Source organism: Mirounga leonina, unplaced genomic scaffold (assembly GCF_011800145.1).
Source record: "Mirounga leonina isolate KUSES-001 unplaced genomic scaffold, KU_Mleo_1.0 Mir_101609, whole genome shotgun sequence".
Taxonomy (NCBI): Eukaryota; Metazoa; Chordata; class Mammalia; order Carnivora; family Phocidae; genus Mirounga; species Mirounga leonina.
Genome location: NW_023270164.1, coordinates 2,003,191 through 2,028,427, shown reverse-complemented (window position 1 = coordinate 2,028,427; position 25,237 = coordinate 2,003,191). Strand labels below are relative to the sequence as shown.

At 36.2% G+C, this 25,237-nt stretch overlaps 1 protein-coding gene across 1 annotated transcript in view; it reads right to left on the bottom strand.

Moving 5' to 3' along the window:
- CFAP47 (cilia and flagella associated protein 47) overlaps window positions 1–25,237 on the bottom strand; it is a 494,762-nt gene that overhangs the window by 158,184 nt on the left and 311,341 nt on the right. Inside the window, exons 48-50 of the mRNA XM_035002133.1 lie at window positions 24,688–24,831; window positions 23,911–24,084; window positions 19,434–19,545 (exon numbers count right to left, since the gene is read on the bottom strand). Of these exons, the coding sequence (XP_034858024.1) occupies window positions 19,434–19,545; window positions 23,911–24,084; window positions 24,688–24,831 (430 nt within the window). The remainder of the gene's footprint in view (window positions 1–19,433; window positions 19,546–23,910; window positions 24,085–24,687; window positions 24,832–25,237) is intronic.

Below are 25,237 nucleotides of genomic sequence, written 5' to 3'. Positions count from 1 at the left end.
AATACACATTCTTCTTAAATCAACATGGAACACAGTCCAGGACAGATCACATGTGAGGCCACAAAGCATATCTTAATAAATTTAAAAAGATTTAAATTATACAAAGCATCTTTTCTCATCATAATAGAATGAAAGCACAAATCAATAATGGGAAAAAGGGTGGAAATTCACAAATTTGGAGACTAAACAACAAACACTTAGCCAATATTTCAAAGAAGAAATCACAATGGAAATGAGAAAATATCAGATGTTTGAAAGGGAAAACACAGTATACAAAACTGGTATGATGCAGTGAGTATAGCACTAAGAGGGCAATTCATAGTAGCAAAAACATACATTAAAAAGAATAATCTAAAATCAACAACCTGTGGCACCTGTTGGCTCAGTAGGTTAAGTGTCTGACTCTTGATTTCAGTTCGGGTCTTGATCTCAGGGTTGTGAGTTCAAGCCCCACAAAAAACTTTAAATAAATAAATAATAAAACCAACAACCTAACTGCACATTGATATGGAACTAGAAAAAGAAGAGCAAACTAAACCTAAAACGAGCAGAAGGAAGGAAACAATAAAGATCAAAGTGGAGGTAAATAAAACAGAGAAGAGGAAAACAATAGAGAAAATAAAAATATTTGTTCTTTGAAAAGGTCAACATAATTGACAGACCTTTAAAGTAATTAAGAAAAAAGGAATGAAGAGTCAAATTAATAAAATCAGAAATAAAGTGGGGATATTACATTGTTTTCACCAGAATAAAAAGCATTATAAAAGAATACTATGAACAATTACATGCCCCCCAAATTGGGTAACTTAGATGAAATGGTCAATTTCCTAGAAATACACAATCTACTAAAACTGTTCATAAATAAAAGATAAGCTGAATAGATATAAAACTAGTAAGGACATGGAGTCAGTAATCAAAACGCTTCCTACAAAGAAAAACCCAGGATAAGATGTCTTCACTGTTGAATTCTATCAAGTATTTAAAGAATTAATTTTTTTTCCCCAAACACTTAAAAATTGAAGAGGAGGGACAACATCCTAACTCATTCTAGGAGGCCAGCAATGCCCTGATACTAAAGCAGACAAAGACAGGACAAGAAAAGAAAACTAAAATCCAATATCCCTGATGAACATTGATATAAAACTTTTCAAAAAAATACTAGCAAATCAAATTCAGCAGCATATTAAAAAGATTATATACCATGATCAAGTGGGATTCATTCCAAGAATAAATGAGTGGATGAATGAATGAAGGGTGGTTCAATATACACAAATCAATCAGTGTAATATACCACATTAACAGAATGAAAAAAAAAAAACACACAATCATCTCGATTGGTGGATAAAAAGTATTTGGCAAAATTCAACATCCTTTCATGATAGAAATAAATTAGGGATAGGACTTCCTCAAATAGCCACATATGAAAACCACAGCTAGTATTATATTGCATATAAACCACAGCTAGTATTATATTGAATGGTAAAAGACTAAAATCTTTCCTCTAAGATCAGAAACAAGAGAAGGATGGCTGGTGTAGCCACTTCTATTCAACTAGAATTTTTAGCCAGAGCAATTATGCAAGAAAAAGTAGTAAAGGTATCCAGATTGGAAAGGAAGAAGTAAAATTATGTTTGCAGATGACACAATCTCATATAGAGAAAACCTTAATGACTGCACACACAAAAAAATGTTAGACCTAATAAATGTATCCAGTAAATATGCAGGATACAAAATCAACAAACAAAAGTAGTTACATTTCTATACACTAGTAGTGAACAATTTGAAAAGGAAACTTTTAAGAAAAACAATTCAGTTAGATAAAACCATTATTTGGATAAACCTACATTATGTTAAATAATATGTTTGCACTGAATAATAAGGAAACCTAATCAATATTTCAAATACTATGAAAATACTCTCAAGAACTAAAAGCACACATTCTCCATTCTTTTTCATTTCAGCCTATTTATATACTCAGCATATTTTTTTCTTCCTCAAACATATCCATCTAAACATTATTACAGTTTTATTGTCCCTTAACAAAAAGAAATTGAACAATCATTTATAAAACAATTCAAAAGCCCTACATGAGTATAACAAGACCATATACTATACACCAGCATGAGAAATTAAGTATTTATCTCAAAAATTAGAAATAAATGAAGTGAATGATGGAATTATATAGGTCTATTTAGTAGCTTATGCTTTAATTGAAAGAATACTTTAAAACAATGTATCTTAGGGTGCCTGGGTGGCTCAGCTGGTTAAGTAACTGCCTTAGGCTCAGGTCATGATCCCAGGGTCCTGGGATCAAGCCCCACATCGGGCTCCCTGCTCAGCGGGGAGCCTGCTTCTCTCTCTCCCTCTGCCTACCACTCCCCCTGCTTGCGCGCTCTCTCTCTCTCTGTCAAATAAATAAATAAAATCTTTAAAAAAAAAAGTTTAAAAAAATAAATAAAACAACATATCTTAGAATTATGCCATGAATTTAGACTCATTTTTTTCCCAGCAAAAAACCTTTTTCTTGGCAATTTAATTTTATTTTATTTCTAAACAATTACATTTTTTTAAATGCATCTTTATTTTTGGTTATGAATTAGCTATGGTAGAAGAGACAAGCAGTCAAATTCTTATAAGCTTATTACAAAGAATAACGTTAGACTCAGCAACTGACTATTGGCAATGAACCTTTGAACCAAATGCAGTAAATAATGATTATGAAAATATGTGTTTCAAAAGTTGATAATATTTTTCCACACTATGTACGTGTGATTACTTTGCTTCCTTCTGTTCGGGCTAAGGCCAACGAATCCAAAGGGGAACAAAAGTAAATAAAAGGTGGCTTATTGGTGCTTCAGTTTATCAGAGTGATAGGAAAACTATTAAGACTGTTTTGGAAAAACTCTAGGTACAACAGAAATAATAGTGGTGTACAAAGCAACTCTCTAAGATACAGCACCACTGACTTAATGGAGACTTTCAATTTGTCTGAAATGAATGTTACCAAAAAAATCTAATAGGAATTGCAATTACAGCTATTATATTTTCAATAGCTCAAGCTTTTATTTTGACAAATGGATTTTTTTTCTCTGCTAAACAGTCTACATGTTTGATTTTTTCAAAATGCATTTCTAACAGTAAAAACAAACTTTGTTTTCCATTAGGCATTGTTTTTCTCTAATTTTATGCTATCTTGTAAAATGTCGATATCAGACTCAAGTTAAAGCCTGAGCAATGCAATTTTATATCAATGGTTAATCTTTTGAAAATAATGTAAAACCATTTATTGAATGTTTACTCTGTGTTAGGCATATGATGAATGCCTCCTATTCATTATCTATTGAACCCCTTTAATAAACATAAAAGTTAATTCCGCATTAGACTCATTTTAAAGCTGAGCAACCTGGGCTGTACAGAAGGTTGGGTAACTCACTCCAGGTCACATGGTAAGTGACAAAGGCATATACATTTACCTGACATGGAATGTGGAAAATGGTACATTATGTCTAAATATCACCAAATATACCACAGAATAAAAGGGCTTTTGACTGGAAAAACAGCAAAATAACTCACATACTTACAAAACATTTATTTTGACCTAAAGCAATAGGTTTCAGATACTGCTCACTGATTATCTAAACTATTTCACCCCTTAGAAAACTTCCCGAAGCAAGTTTCCATGGCAACAGTTAAACCTGGCAAGGTCTTTGCCCTTTTGCACTTGGTCCCCCCACACCCATCCTCCTCCCTCCACTGGCTTCATGCTTCACCACTCCCTATCACTAATGAGGAATACTGTGGTTAAGGAAAATTTCCGTATGGCTGGGCTTTTATCACCTTGAGAATTTCTTGGAGGTACATTAGTTCTGTCAAGAAGTGTTTTCATAAATATCTGCTCTATGTACATTATACTACATGTGATTGAATAAATTTTCATTGTCTTGTTTCTCTAATACACTACCCTAAAGTATCAGTAGCAAGACTAAAGATGGAAGCCAAAGGATATCTCTATTAACCCTCTTCCTTCTCTCTTTATCTTTTTCCTACCTCATTTTAACCACATTTCTAACTCATGTTCTTTTGTTTTATTTTCCCTCTTTAGGGGATGAAAAGGCAAGGTGGAAAAACAAAATCTGGTGGCTAATTAAAGAAACCCAGTGTTCTGGCCACATCTGCTTTTATTTTGTGTATAATATAGCTCTTGTCTTCTATTCCTTTTAAGCTCTTAATTTTTATGATAAAATATATAGTAGTCTAGCCCCCAACTGTAGTCCTTTAGGCTCCATTTGTTTGTGGTATTATACTATTTGTTCTTTCTAAAACACATTTTTGAAATGTGTATAACAGAAGACACTACAGACAACAGGAAAGGATTAATAAAATCTACAGGATTCAGATTTCTGTTGTAGAGGATGGCCGATTATGTTTTAGCTTAGGAAGAACCTATGCTTTCATTACTGGGGCAATATGTTAAAGCAGTAATAATCTAGGTTGCCATTAAAACTGCATGTTTCTTCCTGATTCATGTAAGAAAAAAGTGACACGGGCGCCTGGGTGGCTCAGTTGGTTGGGCGACTGCCTTCAGCTCAGGTCATGATCCCAGGGTCCTGGGATCGAGTCCCGCATCAGGCTCCTGGCTCGGCGGGGAGCCTGCTTCTCCCTCTGGCCCTCTCCCCTCTCATGCTGTTTCTCTCTCACTCACTCTCTAATAAATAAATAAATAAATAAAATCTTTTAAAAAAAAGTGATATATTGCATTTCATCAAAATCAAAAATCTGTATAATCTTTCACAATGTATACATATATCAAATTGTCACACTGTGCATCTTAAATATACACAGTTTTTATTTGTCAATAATGCTGGAAAAAAAACTTCTGCTACTCAATAGACACTATTAAGAAAATTAAAATGAAAACCACAGACTGGAAGAAAAAAAAATTTAAAGCATGTATCTGATAAAAAACGTAACCAGAATAAATTTTAAAAACACATTAAAAATTCAGTAATAAGAAAACAAACAACTGAATGTAGGGGGAGGGACGGGCAAAAGATTTGAAAAAGCATTTCAGAAGACGACACATGGATTACAAAGAAGCACAAGAAAAGATGCTCAACATTATTATTCATTACAGAAATGTAGATTAAAACCACCCTGTAATTGTACTACACACAGGTTAAAATGGATAAAATGGAAATGGCGAACTCAGTTACTAAGTACAGTCAAGGATATAGAAAAACTGGAACTTTTATGCAGTGCAGGTGAAAATGGAAAAAGGAACAACCTCTTTGAGAAACTGTTGGCAGGTATTTCTTTAAACATTATAAATTCAACTACCGTATTATCCAGTCATCCCACATATAAGTGATTTACCCAAGATGAATGAAAGTATATGCCCATGCAAACATTTATATATGAATATTCATATCAGCTTTATTTGTAATTACCAAAAAATGGAAAATCCCAAATGCCCATCAACAGGTAAATAGATGAACAAATTGTGGTATATCCATTCCACGGACTACTACTACAATACAAGGAATAAACTATGGATATATGCACTAAATGGGTAGATCTTAAAATAGTTTTGTTGCATAAAAGAAAACAACCCCTCAAAGGGTATATACTATATGATTTCATTTATATATAGTGCTATCAAATGCACATAAAGTGACAAAAAATACCCAAATAAATGATTGCGTAAGGCAAGGGTGGTTTGTGGCATGAGGGGAGGGGAGGACAAAGAATTAAAAATAGACACAAGGAAACATTTTGGGGTGACATATATTCGGTATCTGATTTGTGACAATGGATTCATGGTTGTATGCATGTGCTAAAACTTCTCAAATTGTATACTTTAAATATGCATAGCTTATTATATGACAATTATACCACAATAAAACTGTTTAAAAAGCACACTTGGTATTTCAGATACTATACTCACCACTGCTGAGCAGGATAACAACAGGATCTGAGAACTGTCACCCCAAATTGAGTATAATGTATAAGCAGGATGTGTAAGTGAAGTTCACATCCAATTATGGATATCTTTCCAGCAGTAGGCAATATCATATATGAGATAATTAATGCAGGATAATTAATAAAGCATATTAAAGTCTTCATTATAAATCTATCTCTCATTTACCTATCACTTCTATTCATTTACATCTCTCAGTTCCTCAGATTCATGTATGTTTCACTGATATCAAATGCAACTGTTTGCTCATTTGTTTGGATTCACCACACTGTTAAAGTGGTTTCTTAAGCCTCCATGTAAAGCCTTTATTTATTTATTTATTTATTTTTTAAGATTTTATTTATTTGACAGAGAGAGAAAGTGAGAGAGAGAGAGCGCACAAGCAGGGGGAGCAGGAGAGGGAGAAGCAGGCTCCCCGCAGAGCAGGGAGCCCGATGCGGGGCTCGATCCCAGGACCCTGGGATCATGACCTGAGCCAAAGGTATTCGCCTAATGACTGAGCCACCCAGGTGCCGTCATTTTGTTAATTTTACTTTAAACTTATTTCTATGAGTAATTTCTGCATGAAAAAGGAATTTTAGTATTAAAAAAGCATCCTTAGGCTCCATCTGAGCAATAAAATGGGAAAGATTGTTTTTTATAGAAATGCTGAGTGACACTGATATGAGGAATTCTTAATTGCAGGAAACAAACTGAGGGCTGCTGGAGTGGGGGGTGGGGTGGGAGGGATGGGGTGACTGGGTGATAGACACTGGGGAGGGTATGTGCTCTGGTAAGCGCTGTGAATTGTGCAAGACTGTTGAATCTCAGATCTGTACCTCTGAAACAAATAATGCAATATATGTGAAGAAAAAAAAAAAAGAAGAAGAAGGTAGCAGGTGGGGAAGAATGAAGCGGGGGAAATCGGAGGGGTAGACGAACCATGAGAGACGATGGACTCTGAAAAACAAACAGGGTTCTAGAGGGGAGGGGGGTGGGAGGATGGGTTAGCCTGGTGGTGGGTATTGAGGAGGGCACATTCTGCATGGAGCACTGGGTGTTATGCACAAACAATGAATCATGGAACACTTCATCTAAAACTAATGATGTAATGTATGGGATTAACATAAGAATAAAAAAATAAATAAATAAAAATAAAAAAGAAATGCTGAGTGATAAGAGGCAAATGTTCACAAGTATTTGTAAAATTTCTTGAAGTTCCATGTTAAGAAAAAAAGCCAAAAAAAAAAAAAAAGTTTTTGTTTCAGTTTTTTTTTTTTTTTTAAGAGGGGCAGGGCTGAGGAAGAGAGAGACAGAAACAATCTTAAGCAGGCTCCATGCCCAGCACAGAGCCTGATGCACGGCTTGATCTCAAGACCCTGAGATCATGACTTGAACTGAAATCAAGAGTCAGATGCTTTATCGACTGAGCCACCCAGACGCCTCTAGTTTCATGATTTCTGAATGATCTTCTAACCCTACTAATCTCAACTGGTTATGCTTAATTCCTCACATATTAGGAAAGCATCTTTGAAGGGTGATTAGAATTTAAAAATTTTCATAAAAATGTATGAATTATTTATAATAAATCCATGTATCTGAGATTCTTAAGCAAAAGCCTTTTTTAAAAAAGATTTTATTCACTTATTTGAGAGAGAGAGAGAGTGAGAGAGAGAGCACAAGATGGGGGAGGGTCAGAGGGAGAAGCAGACTCCTGCTGAGCAGGGAGCCCGATGTGGGGCTCGATCCCAGGACCTGAGCCAAAGGCAGCGGCTTAACCGACTGACTGACCCAAGCGCCCCGCTTAAGCAAAAGTCTTACATGAGCAAAGCCAATGAACTGCCAAACCATATTTTCCTTCTACTGTAAATAACTCCTCACAAAATACACAAATTCTTTGGTAAAGTAGGACACACACACACACAAACACACACACATACAAACTCACTCTCTCTCTCTCTCTCTCACACACACACACACACACACACACACACACACACAATAAGAGAAAGATTTCCTTTCAGTAACAATGTTATATATATATATATATATATATATATATATATATATATATATACATATCTTAGCAGTTCAAAATTCAAATATAAAGAGCAACCTGAATTTATATTCAATAGAGCATCTAGAGCCTGCCTTGCACTCCTAGGAAGAACTATGTTTCTGACACATAATCAAGAATTATAAGTGAGTGTTTTATCAATTAAATGTGGGCCTCATGGCAAACACTGGAGATGCAAGAGTGTCTTCCTTCACCTTAATGGAGTAGATGCAGTTACCAAATTTACATTTTTCTCCAAGTTTATAAATCGTTGTTCTCATATTTTAACTGCACTCCTATTATTTCACTACCAAGTAATTTCTGAAATATTTTAGAAACAATCTTAGTTTTGAAATGTATTGATTCTTCTACTCAATACTGCCCAGATACCTGCTGCTGAATGCCAGATGTTGGTCTGGAGGCCAATGCTGGCCTGGCAGTCAGAGGACACATTATCTAACGTCAAGGCAGAAAATACAGTATATGCCGTCACTCACTGATCTAGTAATATGAAAGAACTTTTTCTGTAACCAATCATCTGAGTGGCACTTTAGACTAGAATACTTTTTTTTTTTTTTAAAGATTTTTGTTTTAATTTGACAGAGAGAGACAGCAAGAGAGAGCACAAGCAGGGGGAGTGGGAGAGGGAGAAGCAGGCTTCCCACGGAGCAGGGAGCCCGATGAGGGGCTTGATCCCAGGACCTTGGGATCATGACCTGAGCCAAAGGCAGATGCTTAACGACTGAGCCACCCAGGTGCCCCATGAATTATTTTTTTAAAAGATTTTATTTATTTATTTGCCAGAGAGAGCACAAGCTGGGGGAGAGGCAGAGGGAGAAGGAGAAGCAGGCTCCCCACTGAGCAGGAAGCCCCATGGGGGGCTCGATCCCAGGACCCCGGGATCATGACCTGAGCCGAAGGCAGACGCTTAACTGACTGAGCCACCCAGGCGCCCCTAGAATACTTATTTTGATTTTGGGGACAGGGGCAGGAAGAAGAAGTTTAGTGCTCACAAGCCCTGAAGGGTAAAGCCACACAGATGGCAAAGCTGTCATGAAACATCAGAGCGCAGGTGGCATGGGAAAGCAGAGATGGTAAAAGCAAAGAGGAGTGCCCAAAGGAGCATGAAAGGATGCAAGCAAACCCAATTCATTCCCTCCACAATGGCCCAAGGCCCGGTTTTGCAAAACATCTCTTTCATCTAAAAAAGCAAGAAAAATGCTTTATAGCAACCAATATTTGAAGACCAGTGGAATCCGATTGGTTTTCATGCCTCCACAACTATGCCCCAGTCCACAATGGTGATGGGAACAAGCCAGTAAGAACCAAATTCGGTTTCAGCTGAGTTTCTGTCATTTTCATTGAGACAAACTAGGACAGAGTGGGGATTAAAGAAACTGCAAAGCCCCCTGTAAATCCACATTGTATTAGGGATTTTTTAAAAATGGGAGTTAGTATATTAAGTAAGTTGCTACACATTGAGCACCTACTAGATGAGCACTTTCCATATATTTCCATTTAATGCCCATGAGCTCCCTGAAAGATTAAACACTATCAATATTTTACATATAAGAAACCTGACATTCAGTGAAGTCAAGGTCACACAACCAGAGAATGATATAATTGGAGGCCCAAGTCATATTTGACTTCTAAATGTATTCCTTTGCAACACAATAACAGTATGTTATTGTGAGAGAGAGAGTAATAAAGATATGCAATTTTACCATTGCAATGTGGTGGCTAGCATGAATATAATGCCCACGTTTTAAATGAAAAATGCAAATTTAAATAGCACTACTTTTGCTCAACATCACACTCTGAAAATACACGTGACAGGCAGTGCTTCTCATCACATACAGTATTAGAAATCAAATTTTGAACTTCATTTGTATTTTAAAAATAGCAACTGATAGTATACATCTTTCTGGATTGTGTATAATTTCAGAGAGTAGCCAAATGCTAAATATAAAAAACAATTTCTATCTTGTTTAAAGACAGGCCTAACATAAGAACCTTATTGTGCACGCAGTAAACATTTTGTTTTGACATTGAACAGAAGTTTATGGGGAAAAAAATTTAAAGTCTTAGCAAAGCTGACTAAAACGTGTTTGCAATTGTTTGGACGAGGCTTTCTTGTGCCAGTGTCAGAACAGATTTCATTCTAGTGAAAGAACTTCCGAACTGCAAATTTGTAGAAATGAAGCTTAGCTGTAATTTGCAATTGTGTTGAACTGAATGAATACCATCAATTTTCAGCAAGTAAAAGACCACGTTCAGCTGCTATTGAAAAAATACAAGGTAATTGTTGGCTACATCACAATTGATCACTGCTACCTATTTTCGGGAGCTACTATATTATAAAGGGTCATGGATAATAAGAGAATTTCAGACTACTCTATCATGAATGTTCAGGGTAGAGACTAAATTTACTAAAATGACAAGAAACCACCTTAAACATGGGATTCTCAATATTTGGTTTTGTAATGTGGAATAAATAGCTAAAGCATCCTGGTGAGGGCACTGAACCATGTCCATGTAATATTCTGTACCATCTAAAGCCTTGATAGTGTAAGTAAATGCTATATGAAAATATTCTTTAATTTTTTTTAATTTTTAATTTTTTACCTGAGATATAATGGACATATAACATTGCATTAGTTTTAGGTGTAAAAATATTCTTGTTGTTTAATGTTTAGTGAACATTTTAGGCCAACATGCTATGATCGACATATTAAATTATCTCAGCCCAACTTTTGCTCATACGTTTAAATGACTAATAATTTTTTTTAAAGATTTTATTTATTTATTTGATGGAGAGAGAGAGAGAGAGAGACAGCGAGAGAGGGAACACAAGCAGGGGTAGTGGGAGAGGGAAAAGCAGGCTCCCTGCTGAGCAAGGAGCCCGATGTGGGACTTGATCCTAGGACCCTGGGATCATGACCTGAGCCGAAGGCTAACGCTTAACAACTAACTGAGCCACCCAGGTGCCCCTTAAATGACTAATAATTTAATAAATGATCCTTGTCACTGCCTTTCTCTTTTGTACTTCTGTCAACTCTTTGGACAAAGGTAAGACAGTCAACTATTCAAGTTCACCCCACCCCTTTCTTTGGTCACAAATAAATATCATTAATAATTTTAAGAATTTCTAAAGACCTTTTCCTTGGAGATGTAACTATGTTTGTTGCTCAAAAGTAAGAGTTCATAAGAGATAATTATCAAATCTTATACTTACGTCAATAAAATCAACTGTACTAATTAACAATTAGATAAAAGTTGTTTAAAAATATTTAGGGGGGGGGCACCTAGGTAACTCAGCCAGTTAAACATCCAACTCTTGATTTCGGCTCAGGTCATGATCTCAGGGTTGTGAGATCAAGCCCCGCATCCAGCTCCCTGTCCATGCTCAGCTGGGAGTCTGCTTGGATTCTCTCTATCCCTCTCCCTCTGCCCATCCCTCCACTCATGCTCTCTCTCTCCCTCTCTCTCAAATAAATAAATAAATAAAATCTTTAAAAAATACATTTAGGGATTGTCTTTTCTACAATATGTTGGAAGAGATGTTCAGAAAATCCTCTCTCAACTGAAAGTTCAGAAAATCCTCTCTCAACTTAGCACACATACAAGCTAAGAAAGCAGAGATCCACTGTATTGAGTCATCACTGGAGATGACATTTGTTCTGGGATATGGGCTACTCTGTGATGGCCTGGAGTCTTGGATCTTGGGGTCATAAATGGCAATCAGGGAACAAAACTGTCAGCTATACAGCCCATACTTACATGGCTTGGAGTCCAGATTTCACATTGTATTTCTGGACTACCAGGCCCCAAATTAATTATTTAGCTTCTCAACTCTTCACCTCATCACAGAAAGGGAACCAAGAGGTATCCCTACAAGATTAAACAGTCTCCTGTTTGTCATTAAATTTGCTTTTTAAAATCATATTGTAATCCTAATATTCACAGGCTGGAGGGCACTGAGCTGGTCAGTGTGATATCCTCAAAAGGAACTCAGAACAGTTATGCTAGAGACACATGTGCTCTATGTAGATTATTAAAGAACAACTGGAGTGAATTATTAAAAAAAATGATATGTGCATTATATAAAGTTGTACAAAGTTAATCTTACATGTACAAGTTCATTTTCTTACGCTATATTAGGAATCAGCTGCTCTATATTGTAAACATGTATGATTATAGTCACCTCTAAATTATATTCATGAAACATATTATGTTATTGCAATCAAAATAAATTTAAGGATTATTGTTACTTTAGTAACCTCATCATTTTCACCTAAACATTAGTCTTGTATAAGAACTCAAGCTTCTACCTAAGACAACTAGAAATTTAGTTGTGTATTTCACTACTACAAATAAGCAACAGATTATTACTACATCTCTATATTTTGCTACATACTAATCCTGTAATAATGGACAGTAATATTAGCTTTATGCGAGGTCAGCATCTGGTTATTAGGGAGAGAATTAAGCCATCCTGTTTCAATGCATTCAGTCATTAACATAGGGTTTCTGTCATGCCTTCATACGCAGTATTTTTGTTTGCTTGGTTTTGTCTGTCTCTGTCTGTTTTCCTCTAAGGTCACATGATTTCATATTTAGGTTGACTGATTCAATATTTTTCCATGTTTCTGAGATTAGTTGACAAAAAAAGACAATTTTCAAATCAAGATAAAATGGGCATTCCCTCTTTTTTTTTTTTTTTAAGATTTCTTATTTATTTATTTGAGAGAGAGAGAGCACATGAGCAGGGGAGGAGCAGAGGGAGGAGCAGAGGGAGAGGGACAGACTCCCTGCTGAGTGAGGAGCCCGACCTGGGGCTCAATCCCACAACCCTGAGATCATGACCTGAGCCAAAATCAAGAGTCAGTTGCTTAGCTGACTGAGCCACCTAGACACCCCCAAACTTTGCCTCTTTAATAAATCTATCCTCCTGATCGCTTTTTTAATTTTTAAATTTAATTTTTAATGAAAAATGAAAAAATTTAATGAAAAAATTTTTAATGAAAAATCCATATTCTTGCCTCCTTTCTGAAGATTAATAGACCATATTTAATTGTGGCTTTATTTCTGGGTTTTCTATTCTGTTCTATTGATCTATGTGTCTACCTTTGTTTCAGTACCATACTGTTTTAATTACTACAGTTCATGGGGTGCCTGGGTGGCTCAGTTGGTTAAGCTTCTGACTCTTGATGTAAGCTCAGTTCTTGATCTCAGGGTTGTGAATTCAAGTCCTACACTGGGCTCCACACTGGGTGTCAGGCCTACTTAAAAGAAATTATTACAGCTTTGTAGTATAACCTGAAGTCTGGTATTGTGAGACCTCCAATTTTGTCTTTCCTTTTCAAGATTGCTTTAGCTATTTGGGGTCTTTTTTGGTTCCATACAAATTTTAGGATTTTTTGTTTTAGTTCTGTGAAAAATGCTATTGGTATTTTGATAGGAATTGCATTAAATATGTAGATTGCTTTGGGTAGTATAGATATTTTAACAATATTTGTTCTTCCAATCCATGAGCATGGAATGTCTTTTCACTTCTTGGTGTCATCTTCAATTTCTTTCATCAGTGTTTTATAGTTTTCAGAGTATAGTTCTTGCACCTCTTTGGTTCAGTTTATTCCTAGGTACTTTACTACTTTCAGTGCAATTGTTAATGGGATTGCTTTCTTAATTTCTTTCTGGTGCTTCATTATTAGTACATAGAAATGCAACAGATTTCTGTATGTTGATTTTGTATCCTGCCACTTTAATGAATTCATTGATCAGTTCTAGTAGTTTTTTGGTGGAGTGTTTCAGGTTCTCTCCATTGAGTATCATGTCATCTGTGAGTAGTGAAAGTTTTACTTTTTCCTTACTGATTGGATGCCTTTTATTTCTTTTGTTGTCTGATTGCTGTGGCTAGGACTTCCAGTACCATGTTGAATAAAAGTGGTGAGTAGACATCCTTGTCTTGTTCCTGACCTTAGTGAAAAATCTCTCTGTTTTTCCCAATTAAGTATGATGTTAGCTGTGGGTTTTTCATATATGGCCTTTATTTATTTTATTTGAGAGAGAGGGAGCGCGAGAGAGAGCAGGAGCAGGGGGAGAGGCAGAGGGAGTGGGAGATGCAGACTCCCCACTGAGCAGGGAGCCCTATGCAGGGCTTGATCCCAGGACCCTAGGAACTTGACCTGAGCTGAAGGCAGACGCTCAACCGACTGAGCCACGCAGGAGCCCCCATATACAGCCTTTATTATGTGAGATACAGATGTAGTGAAAAGAAGGAACACCTGTACCCCCAATGTTCATAGCAGCAATGTCCACAATAGCCAAACTGTGGAAGGAGCCGAGATGTCCTTCAACAGACGAATGGATAAAGAAGATGTGGTTCATATATACAATGGAATATTACTCAGCCATCAGAAAGGATGAATACCTACCATTTACACTGGAGGGTATTATGCTAAGTAAAAAAAATGTAAAGGAAGTACAGTTGACATAGCTCTCAGTTAATTATATCCCCTTCCTTAGTGTTGCTTCCTATCAGTACATTTGACTCTCCTTTCTCCCTTATCTCTCCATATCTGATTTTCATCAGATGTAACTGTGGTGGACACTATACAGCATCAATCACATTCCTTATCAGGAATGAAGGAATTATTTCTGTAGCTACAGGGAATGATACTCGAAGATGAAAATTAGTTCAGCCCTCTTTGGGCATTGCCTTGGCTTGAAAAAATTGCCTCATCCAAGTCCACTTTCAATGACTGATCAACATAGCAGCATAAAGACCCAGTCGCCTTCTCCTAACTTGGGACAATTCCAAAGGGCCATCCTAGCTTAAGAGGCCCCAGTGAGTTGACTAAAAGCCTTCACTGGACCTGTCTAGAAGCCCAACTTCCTTCTCCACCTGGTCAATATACCTTCTTACCTTTCCTTTCACAAATGTTGATCATAGTATATCTCCTAATAAATGTCCTGCCAATCTCCCATCTCAGAATTTGAATCCCTGAAAACCCAAGCTGTTAGAGCATCATTTCCCATTTTTATTTCTTTAAAAACTGTTCTTCTGTTCTTTAATCCACTATCACTTGTCTAGTTCGGTCTGCCCATAACTTTTTTTTTTTTTAAGATTTATTAGAGAGAGAGAGAGAGAGCAAGTGGGGGGGGGCATGAAGAGCAGAGGGAGAGGAGAGAGAAAATCTCAAGCAGAATCCTCACTGAGCACAGAGCCCAACACGGGGCTCAATCTCACGACCCTGAGATCATGATCTGAGCCGAAATCAAGAGTTGGACCCTCAGCTGCCTGAGGCACCCAGGTGCCCCTACCCTTAACTTTCATTTAAAATGGTCAATTTTCACTATTTGTTCCATGGCCAGAGAGGCATTCAAATTCAAGTCTCCATATCACATACTTGAAACATGATTGTGGCTCACTGCAGGCTGCTGCAAAAATTCCAAATCCATCCATTTTTCAAAATTTCTACCTACCAATCCGTATGACATGATACCCACTGTGGTATATGCTCTCAGGATCCCATAAAAATCCCCTCTGCAGACAGTTTCCATATACAGCATTCATTTCCTATGACTTTTCCAGTAGGGATTGTTTCATTGCCATGGGAATCTGCCCTAAGAGCAAACGTTAGCCAATGATGGATTGGAGTTAGTGAATGATTACCACAATTTGCTTGCCCTTTGGCATGACAATTCTCTCTGAAGGTTCCCAGTGAGCTTCCCCAGGTCTCAGGAGTAGTCTGATCTTTAGCTTACTTTTCAATGACTTTCTCCCTTTAGCATCTTACCTTCCCATTCTCTCAGAGTGCTTCCTGTGATCAACTCTCATCTAAACCACTTGTAATTAAACTCTTTTCTCAGGCTCTTCTTTTAAGAGAAGAAACACAAATACTGAGAACTGATCAACTTGAATATTACTAAAGGCTCCTAAAGGATCTTTCAGATCTTACTGCCCTCTCTTGCCCCTCCTATCTGTTTTATATTTTACCTCTAGATTTTTCTTTCTAAAACTCTGTTGACTCACGCTCCTTAGAAATCCTCAGTGGCAATTCTTTTTTTTTTTTATTTCTTTTTATTTTTTTAAAGATTTTATTTATTTATTTGACAGAGAAAGACACAGCGAGAGAGGGAACACAAACGGGGAGTGGGAGAGGGAGAAGCAGACTCCCTGCCGAGCAGGGAGCCCGATGCGGGACTCGATCCAGAGACTCCAGGATCATGACCTGAGCCGAAGGCAGTCGCTTAACCAACTGAGCCACCCAGGCGCCCCTCAGTGGCAATTCTTAATTGCAGGAAACAAACTGAGGGTTGCTGGAGTGGGGGGTGGGGTGGGAGGGATGGGGCGGCTGGGTGATAGACACTGGGGAGGGTTATGTGCTATGGTGAGTGCTGTGAATTGTGTGAGACTGTTGAATCACAGATCTGTACCTCTGAAACAAATAATACAGTATATGTTTAAAAAAAGAAGATAGTAGGAAGTAAAACAAAATATTAAAACAAAACTCTGCCCATCAAAGTCGGCCTGTATTTCTAACTCTATGTCAGCCTGCATTTCCTACCACAAACACACTGCAGACACACTCCTCTACTCATTACTGACATGAAGTATCTTCAGTATGGTTGTTTCCTCTGCTGTAATGCCCTCCCCACCATATTGGCTAATAAATCCCCTTTAGTTGCTGCTGGCTTGTGCATGTATGTATCAGTGGTCTTTTAAAAAAACTTTGTGCTTCTTTTCAGTTCTGTTCTTAATTATATAATAGTTATTTACAAAAGGCCTATAACTTGGGAAGCCTCAGTGGCTCCCGCTGCAATAAGAAGTAAAAAAGACCTCTCATACCCCCAGTGTTAGGGTTAATATTTGTTAATATTTCCTGCTCCCCAGTGCCATGTTTAAATTTTGGTATATCAGAGTGTACCTTTCACTGAGATGATTTATGGATATATATGTTCACCACCATATATGAATTCCTAGTAGTCAGGAGCCATGATACCCGTCTTTATATCCATGGCTAATATTCGAAATAATTAACAAACCTATAGTCTAATCTGGCCAATGAGAAAGGACACCGGATGAAAGTCCTGGGGCACCCAGATGAGTCATGTTTTAACCCTTTAGTTGCTGCTGGCTTGTTGGGAAGTCCTGGGGGGCCTGCTATAGTGGTTAAGGGTTTTACTACAGTGGAGCTCAAACAACTGAGTATTTACCAACATATAAGGAAAAGCATCTGTTACAATATTTTAAGAAATAGGGCATAATTGGTTGGACATCAGCTTTGTTCACAACAACTCGAGTTATTAAGGCTTCCCAAGTTATAGGCCTTTTGTAAATAACTGTTATATAATTAAGAACAGAACTGAAAAGAAGCACAAAGTTTTTTAAAAAGACCACTGATACATACATGTACACGGATACACTTCTTTAACCAGCACAAATAGGAATATTCTCATGTACATATGAAAATGTTATAGTCTGTTTTTTTAATCACATTAGATTAACAGCTGTTCAGAAGGCAATTACATTTACACTGTTTCAAGTGTTGTGTAAGTTTTCTAACAATAATATCAATAAAAATGTACTTAGCTTTCTTTACAGGCTCACCTTCTCCAAATCATATCAACATTAATTCACCTCTAAGGGACTACTGCCCTGGAAAGAGCAATCATGATAGTGTCTTGCAAATATTTTTCAAAATTATGAAGCCTGCAAAACCTCTTGTGTAGCCAGCAACATTTACTAATTCATCCCCAATTAATGATGTACCCGGAGTCGCCTTTAACTTCCCCAAATTCCTTCTAAAGTCCTTCAAACCAGCATTTTAAGTGAATCCATATCTGTTCAGTGAAAATATGTACTGAAATTTTATGGTCTCCGAAAGGCTGCCAAACTAACAAAAAAATGACTATACAAAGGAAAGACATATTAAATATGAGTACTTAATTATTCTTAGCTCCATTTCCATAACTTTAAGAGTCTGATTCATAGACAAGGGGTTTTGTTTGTTTAAGGGAGTCATACACATTTCTAATACAACAATGTTGTGCAGTTTGAGGTTCCTCATATGTTCTTTCTCATACATAGCAGAACCCTCTCCCTTTTGTAGAACAGGAAACTGAGATGTAATATGTTTATCAAAAATAATGGCAAATCTGAATGATTCACTGCCCTTTACAAAAGACTAGTTAACATTCTGAAACTAAAGGAAATCCACTGTCATTTGATTATTAAAATGAGAAGTGAACTTTAGATTTCTTAAAATCAATTCAAATCTTCTGAATTACATAAAAAAAGGACAAAATATGCTAATTTATTGAAATACTAGGAATAGGTTCACTATACCTCAAAATCTACCCGTCACATGGAGAATTATTAATTGGCTTTGCAAAGCCAAATGTCTGAAAAGTGGTGGGAAGACTGTGGAAGATGCTAATAACTAAGACTGGTGATTTGTGAGGTCAAGGCCACTAGAACCAGACAATGTGGGTGGGCAAGTTGGCTCTTGCTTTACAGCACATTCTGTTCCAGTGGTATTGAATGGATCACTCTGTTTGCCATTCTGAAGTTTCCCTTCTGCTTATTAATAGCATTGGCATGCTAGGTATAGACCCTTCTATGCTAAGGATAGACCCTTTCCTAAAACATTTTTGTTGAGGCAAACAGGGTTGAGACACTAGTTCTCCTAGGGAGCACAAGATTGCTACTAGGTGTATACTTACTACACTTCTAAATTATATCCATTTACCTACATTATGATGATTTCCTCAGCAGGATCCAACCACTGTGGGGCTTTAATTCTCTCCCAAAGAGGACAATTTATTCCTTTGATGAATCACAGTTCCTTAGATCTTCCCTATGACTCTTCTACCTTCTTAAGCACCCTCCCTTCAAAAGTTTATAAGGAATACCCCTCAGCACTGTTCCCATGCAAGCAATTCTGTTCGGGAACCCTCAGGGCAATTTGTACAAATGAACGCTTTATTAGAGACAAAGGGAAGAAACTTCACACACCAAAGACTTTAACCTATTTTTTCATGTGTTAATTCAGTGCATACGCTTGTTTTTATAACACCTATTCCCATAAACAAACATTCTCATAAGATGCTGCCTGGCTCATAAATTGGTATAAGTATTTGAAAGTATCAATCACAATTTTAAATGTAAATACCCTTAACTAAATATTTATACTTCTAGAAATTTGTCCAACACATACATTCAAACAAATGGCCAAGAGAGTATAGCACAAGACATAAAATGTATGTCCCAAAGCTCTGACTGAAGTAGAAAACTAAACTTCCCTCTCGGTCATTTATTAGAAAGGGGAAATGTAAACTATACTTCTTATTTCTTCTCATCATGTATCTGTTCTAGTGTGGTGGTTAATAATATTTTACTAATAGTTTTGTTACCTTTGAATACACCACGTTTCCAAGGGGATACATGTAGGATATATGGAACTGCATTGTCAGGGTCTATGGTGATGTATGGGTTTCCCCACACTATTGGAAGATCTGAAGTTACCTAGAAAAGAGATTTCAAAGAATTACATAATGTCAATATTTACATGAAATTCGGGTAACAAGCTAAAGCACAGAAAAAACTGAAAACTTAAATATTTCCATTAAAACTGTTCACCTTTAAATGAAAAGCAAAGCAGAAAAACACCAAATACAGTAAAAAAAAATCTGAGGAGAAACCTCTGAAAAAATAGAACAAAGAAAATGATTCTTACAAAAAGAACAATGCTTATTTTCTGTTGCTACTTGTAGCAAGATCACTGATGCTTAGACAACTTGAATATCTTTTATAAGCCATGCATAATTTTCTTTATGCAACTTGATGTGCAAAGGATGAACCATTTCAATGAATTCTACGCCAATATTAATACAGCAAATAAAGAATATTTAAGCAGCATTTGACCATAACTCTGGTTAAATCCAACTTTCAGATCACTGAGTGCTACATCTCACTACCCCTCACTGCCTATGCAAACACTGATCTACTTGGCATCTACAGGAACAATTTGTAGCAATCATATAGCATGTGGTCATTTGTGACTAGCTCTTTTCACTTAGAATAATATTCTCAAGGTTCATCTGTATTGTGGTATATATCAATATATCATTTCTTTTCACTGACAAATGATACTAACTTGTATGATATGCCACATTTTGTGTATCCATGTATAAACTGATGGAAATTGGGTTGTTTCCACTTTTGTCGATTATGACCAATGCTGCTATGAAAACATCTATGAACTTTGAAGTGGACATAGATGTTCATTTCTTATGGACATAGATGTATCTAGGGGTAGAACTGCTGAAGCAAATGATAACTCAATGTTTAACCTTCAGAGTTACTGCTTTCCAAAACTGTTTTTCAAAGTGACTGCACCATTTTCTTTTCTACCAACAAGGCATAACAGCTCCTATTTCTCTACATCTCTCAAAGTTTTTACTGTCTGTCATTTTGATTATAGCCATCCTAGTAAGTGTGAAGTGGTATCTCATTGTGATTTTGATTTGCATTTCTCTAATGGCTGATATGTTGAGTATCTTTTCATGTGCTTATTGCTCATGTGCATACCCTCCCTGGGGAACTGTTTATTTATTTATTTTTAAAGATTTTATTTATTTGAGAGAGAGAGATTGAGAGAACGAGTGGGAGGAGGGGCAGAGGGAGAAGCAGACTTCCTGTGGAGCAGGGAGCCTGATGCTGGACTCTATCCCAGGATCCTGGGGTCATGACCTGAGCCGGAGGCAGACCCTTAACCAACTGAGCCACCCAGGCACCCAGGAACTATCTATTTAAACTCTGTATGTTTGGGGGTACCTGGTGGCTCTGTCGGTTAGTGTCTGACTCTTGATTTTGGCCCCCCAAGTTTTTTATTGAGTAAATACCCCTCAAATTCTTTTAAGTTTTTGTTTAATTTCAAGGTCTGAAAATTTTCATTTTGACAATTTTTGCCAGTGTTTTATTGCTTTTGAGGTATGCAACTCCTTGCTCTACCATTCTGGAAGTCCCATATCTGCTGTTTTTCTTATTGCGTAACTATTTTCTACTACTTGATCACTTGGATAAAATGCCACAGCATTTTACCTGTATCTCAGTTACGTTCTCTGATTTTTTATTTTCTCTTTCATACTAAGGAAGTCCCAACCTTCTGCTGAAAACTATTCTTGTAGCAGTAAGATGAACTATAACTTAAAAGGCTTTTTAAAAAGGCATAAAAATGACTACTAGCTGCAGTGCCTGGGTGGCTAAGTGTTAAGCATCGGACTCTTGATTTTGGCTCAGGTCATGATCTTGGGGTCATGAGATCGAGCCCTGTGTTAGGCTCCACACTGGGCGTGGAGCCTGCTTAAGATTTTCTCTCTCCCTCTTCTCCTCCCACCCCGCCACCGCTCACACCCTCTCTCTCTTTCTCTAAAATAAAAAAGACTACCACAGCAATGAAAAATAGAACAAAGAAGAGATATGAAAAGAATATACTGAGTTTGAGCTGTTAGCAGCTTGTCAAAGAATGAGGGACTGACATAACACATTCATCTTGAGTAAAAGTGTAGATGTGGCATTTGTACCTTGATGAGAGTTTGAAGCCAAGAAACTGCCAGGTGAGATGTTGTAAAGACGTAGGAATACTTTTGAAGATGGAAACTTGAAAAGACATCAGAAGGTTAGAAGGATAAAAGAACCAGATAAATAATAATCAAGAAATGGCAGGGAAATGAGGAATACAGAATGATACAAAATAAAAGGTGAAGAGTGTTAAGAAGGCAGATTGACACTGTCAAACACCACAGGAGTTTTGAGGCAGATACGTTGGCAAAATAAGTGATTTTTCTTGACCCAGAGTCAAGGATGATCTCTGTGGCAGGAGTTTCACAGCAGAGTAGAAGAGCTATAAATCGCCCACTGTAAATTAAGAAGTGATCATGTAATCATCACTTTTTCAAAAAGTTTAGCAATCGTGGACAATAAAGATGATAATAGTTGAGGAAGGAGTAGTATAAAGACAAGTTTGCTCTGCTAAATTTGAGAATATTCATAGATTATAGATTAAGGGAAATAATTCTACAAAGAGGAAGATACTCAAAGAGAGAGGAAGAGCAGGGGAAAACAATGTGAATCAGTCTTGAGTGCACTGAGGTAAACTTCATTTCACGGATGAAGGAATAAAGATGGAGGGTCAGAAGCATTTCAGTGGTACTAAAGCAAGAGTATGATGAAAGCTGAAAGTATAAAGCAAAGATTCTCAGCCCAGACTTTCTCCTTGATGATACCTCAGTTGTTCCTCAATAGAATTTCTATTGAAATACAAGCAATAAACTTGTATTATGTATTATATTATGTATTAAATTATGTATTAAATTAAATGATGTGAAAGGGCAAATTCATAAGGCTCATTATTCTGTGTTGATTAAAAACAATGGTAAATTTCAAATTAAGAAAGGAGATACTGTACCTATTGATAATATTGATAATATCTCTAGGAACAAATGTTTCTTAAATCTTAATACATTTCTGTTCTTTTATAATTGTTGAAGCTCTTTAAATATAAAAATATGGAAAATCTTCCTTGAAAAACTATTACGAGCTTTGACAAAATAATCTATGCTGGGTATAAATGTGGGTAAGAGAGGCACGCCTCTTTTCTCAGTTTATAATCTGGTGGAAAACAATAAAAAGGTAATAGCAATATGATATAATATGTTTGATGGCGGAAAAGGTAAAAAAATATATATATTGTGGAAGCACATGAGAGACATCTAATCCCTAATTTTATAATCCATAAATTTTAAAAGCTGTTCAAAATTTTTTTGAAAATACCTTTTATTATCATTCTGGGAAAGTAGCATCTAAGACTTGCCCTAAAGAAATAAAAGGAGCAAGACAAACACAGAGAAATGGAAGACAGGGAGTTGGGTAGAGATTTCCAGACAGGGGCAAAAGTAAATACTGTTTACAAAGGGCTGAGTGCTGCTGGAGCCAAGAGTGGCAACAGATGAAACTGAGCAGATGAGCTTTTAAAGGACAGCAAAAGCCAATTCAGGGAGTACAGATTTGATCCTGAACTGGTAAGAAATGATACTGACAAGTTTCAGCAGGGGAATGACAAGATGAGATTTTCGTTCTTAATATTCACTCCATTTGCCATCCAGTAAGGAGAGAAGAAAACCAAGGCACATATTTTTTCCAGGATTACAAAACAACAACAACAACAACAACAACAACAACAACAACAAAACCCAGAGGGTAAACCTAGAGAATTTCCAAACTTCTGTAGTACCCTCTGAAATTCAGACACCTATGATCAAATAGATATGTGAAGCTTCTTTGAAGGATTCTATTAGGTACACAATAATTTGTAGATAAATGTGGGAGCGGGAAGTGGAAAAATGTATTTTAGGATTGGCTTAAATCAAATAAGGAAAGCCAAGTGTAAAACTTCATAAAAAATAAAGATGTAAATAATTATGCACTTCTTCACATTCCCACTATTATTGACACTGATAAATGATAGGATATACTTTTGAAATTTTATGTCTACAGATTTCACATTAAAATTTTAAGAGCTGTCAAAAATACTTATGAAAATGCCTTTTATTATCATATATAATTTATTCAGGTGAAAATACATGATTCAAATAAATAGCTTTTAAAGTGTTTTATGATTATATACTAATACTTAGATATAAAACTTGTTTGGTGCTATTTCAACTTTACAAGTGAAATGAAATTTAATAGCTGTTGGCCTAACAAAAAGTAGTATTCTAAACATCTCCTTATGTGACACTTCACCTAGTTAAGTAAATGTTTTTAAAAATTCATATAATTCAATATAGTCCTTCTTAAAACAATTTCATCCTTAAAAAGAAATCTTACCTTAAATGTTTGGATGGTCTTTGTATAATTGGGCACCATTATGGGTTTATTTGTCATCTTCCCTACTTGACAGTCTATAGTGATATGATCCAAGGCCAGGGGTCTTTTTCCAATCCCTTTTATGTCAAAGACATACTCCATACCATCTACTTCATTTTGTAGAGTAAGTCTGCCCTGTGACAAATCAGCCAAATTTCAGCTCTGTAGGAGTCACAGTTGGATGTCAAACATCTCTGCTATCCTATTAACTTTGAATCTGATTAATGAAATGAGCTTTCAAGGAGGTATCAGTCACTGACTTTTCTAGTTTATGTATAAATACTTCTACTGAATGAATAAAGATGAATTTCCTGTGAAAAGCTCTGTGTTTCTCTTTGCTTTCTCTAAATGACAGAGTTTATATAGGCATTCTCATACATAGCAATTATATGCGTTTTTATGTCCTTGTCAAAGAAATATGTCTTAAGAAAATATTCTCTGAAGTACCAACTACCTTAATGAATAAAAACAAAGGAACAATGATTTTACTTTGTTAAACGTGTTATGTAAAAATAATCTAGACGTAAGTACTGGCAGCCAATGGCATTGTGAATTCAGAAATTTTATCCCTCAAGTTAAAAGATTTATTAAAGTTTCAAGCAGAGTGAATACTAATAATCAAAAGCATAGAGTAGATAACTTTTTTGCAAAAAGGTTTATCATAAATTATAAAGGTTAATATCATACAACAGTTTATTGACAAATTAATACTAGGAAAAAAAATCAATGAGTTCATACCATAATCTCACATTCCAAAATAGGTTTGAACGTAAGGGGATACTGCACAGTTTCACCTGGTCCAACATATAAAACAGAAGGTCCATAAAACCATTCTCCTTCTATAGTAACTTGACATTTCCATTCATTCTTTGTCTTATTACTCTAAAGCATGAAAAATAATATAGAAAAATATCAGAAGGGTGATGTTGATGAAGCTGAATTACGTATTAATTCATGTTACTTTTAATAAAATTATATATTGTATTTTAAATTCCATTTCATGAGAATCACCATTTGAAAGTCATAGTTGTTAAGAACAACTATCAACAATGTGAATATACAGCATAAGGATGACTATCTATGCTTTCATTGTCATATAGAAGCATTGTCTAATAGGTTGATCCATGGGTTATTTAATATTTAAAGAAATATTTGTTTGAATGATTAATTACTGTGAAAATTATAAACTGGTCTTAGAATTACACATTCTACTCCTAATTATGGGGAATCTATCTGGTAGATTGCTCAGATAGCAAAGCTTACACATCTCATCAGAACAAATTTTTGT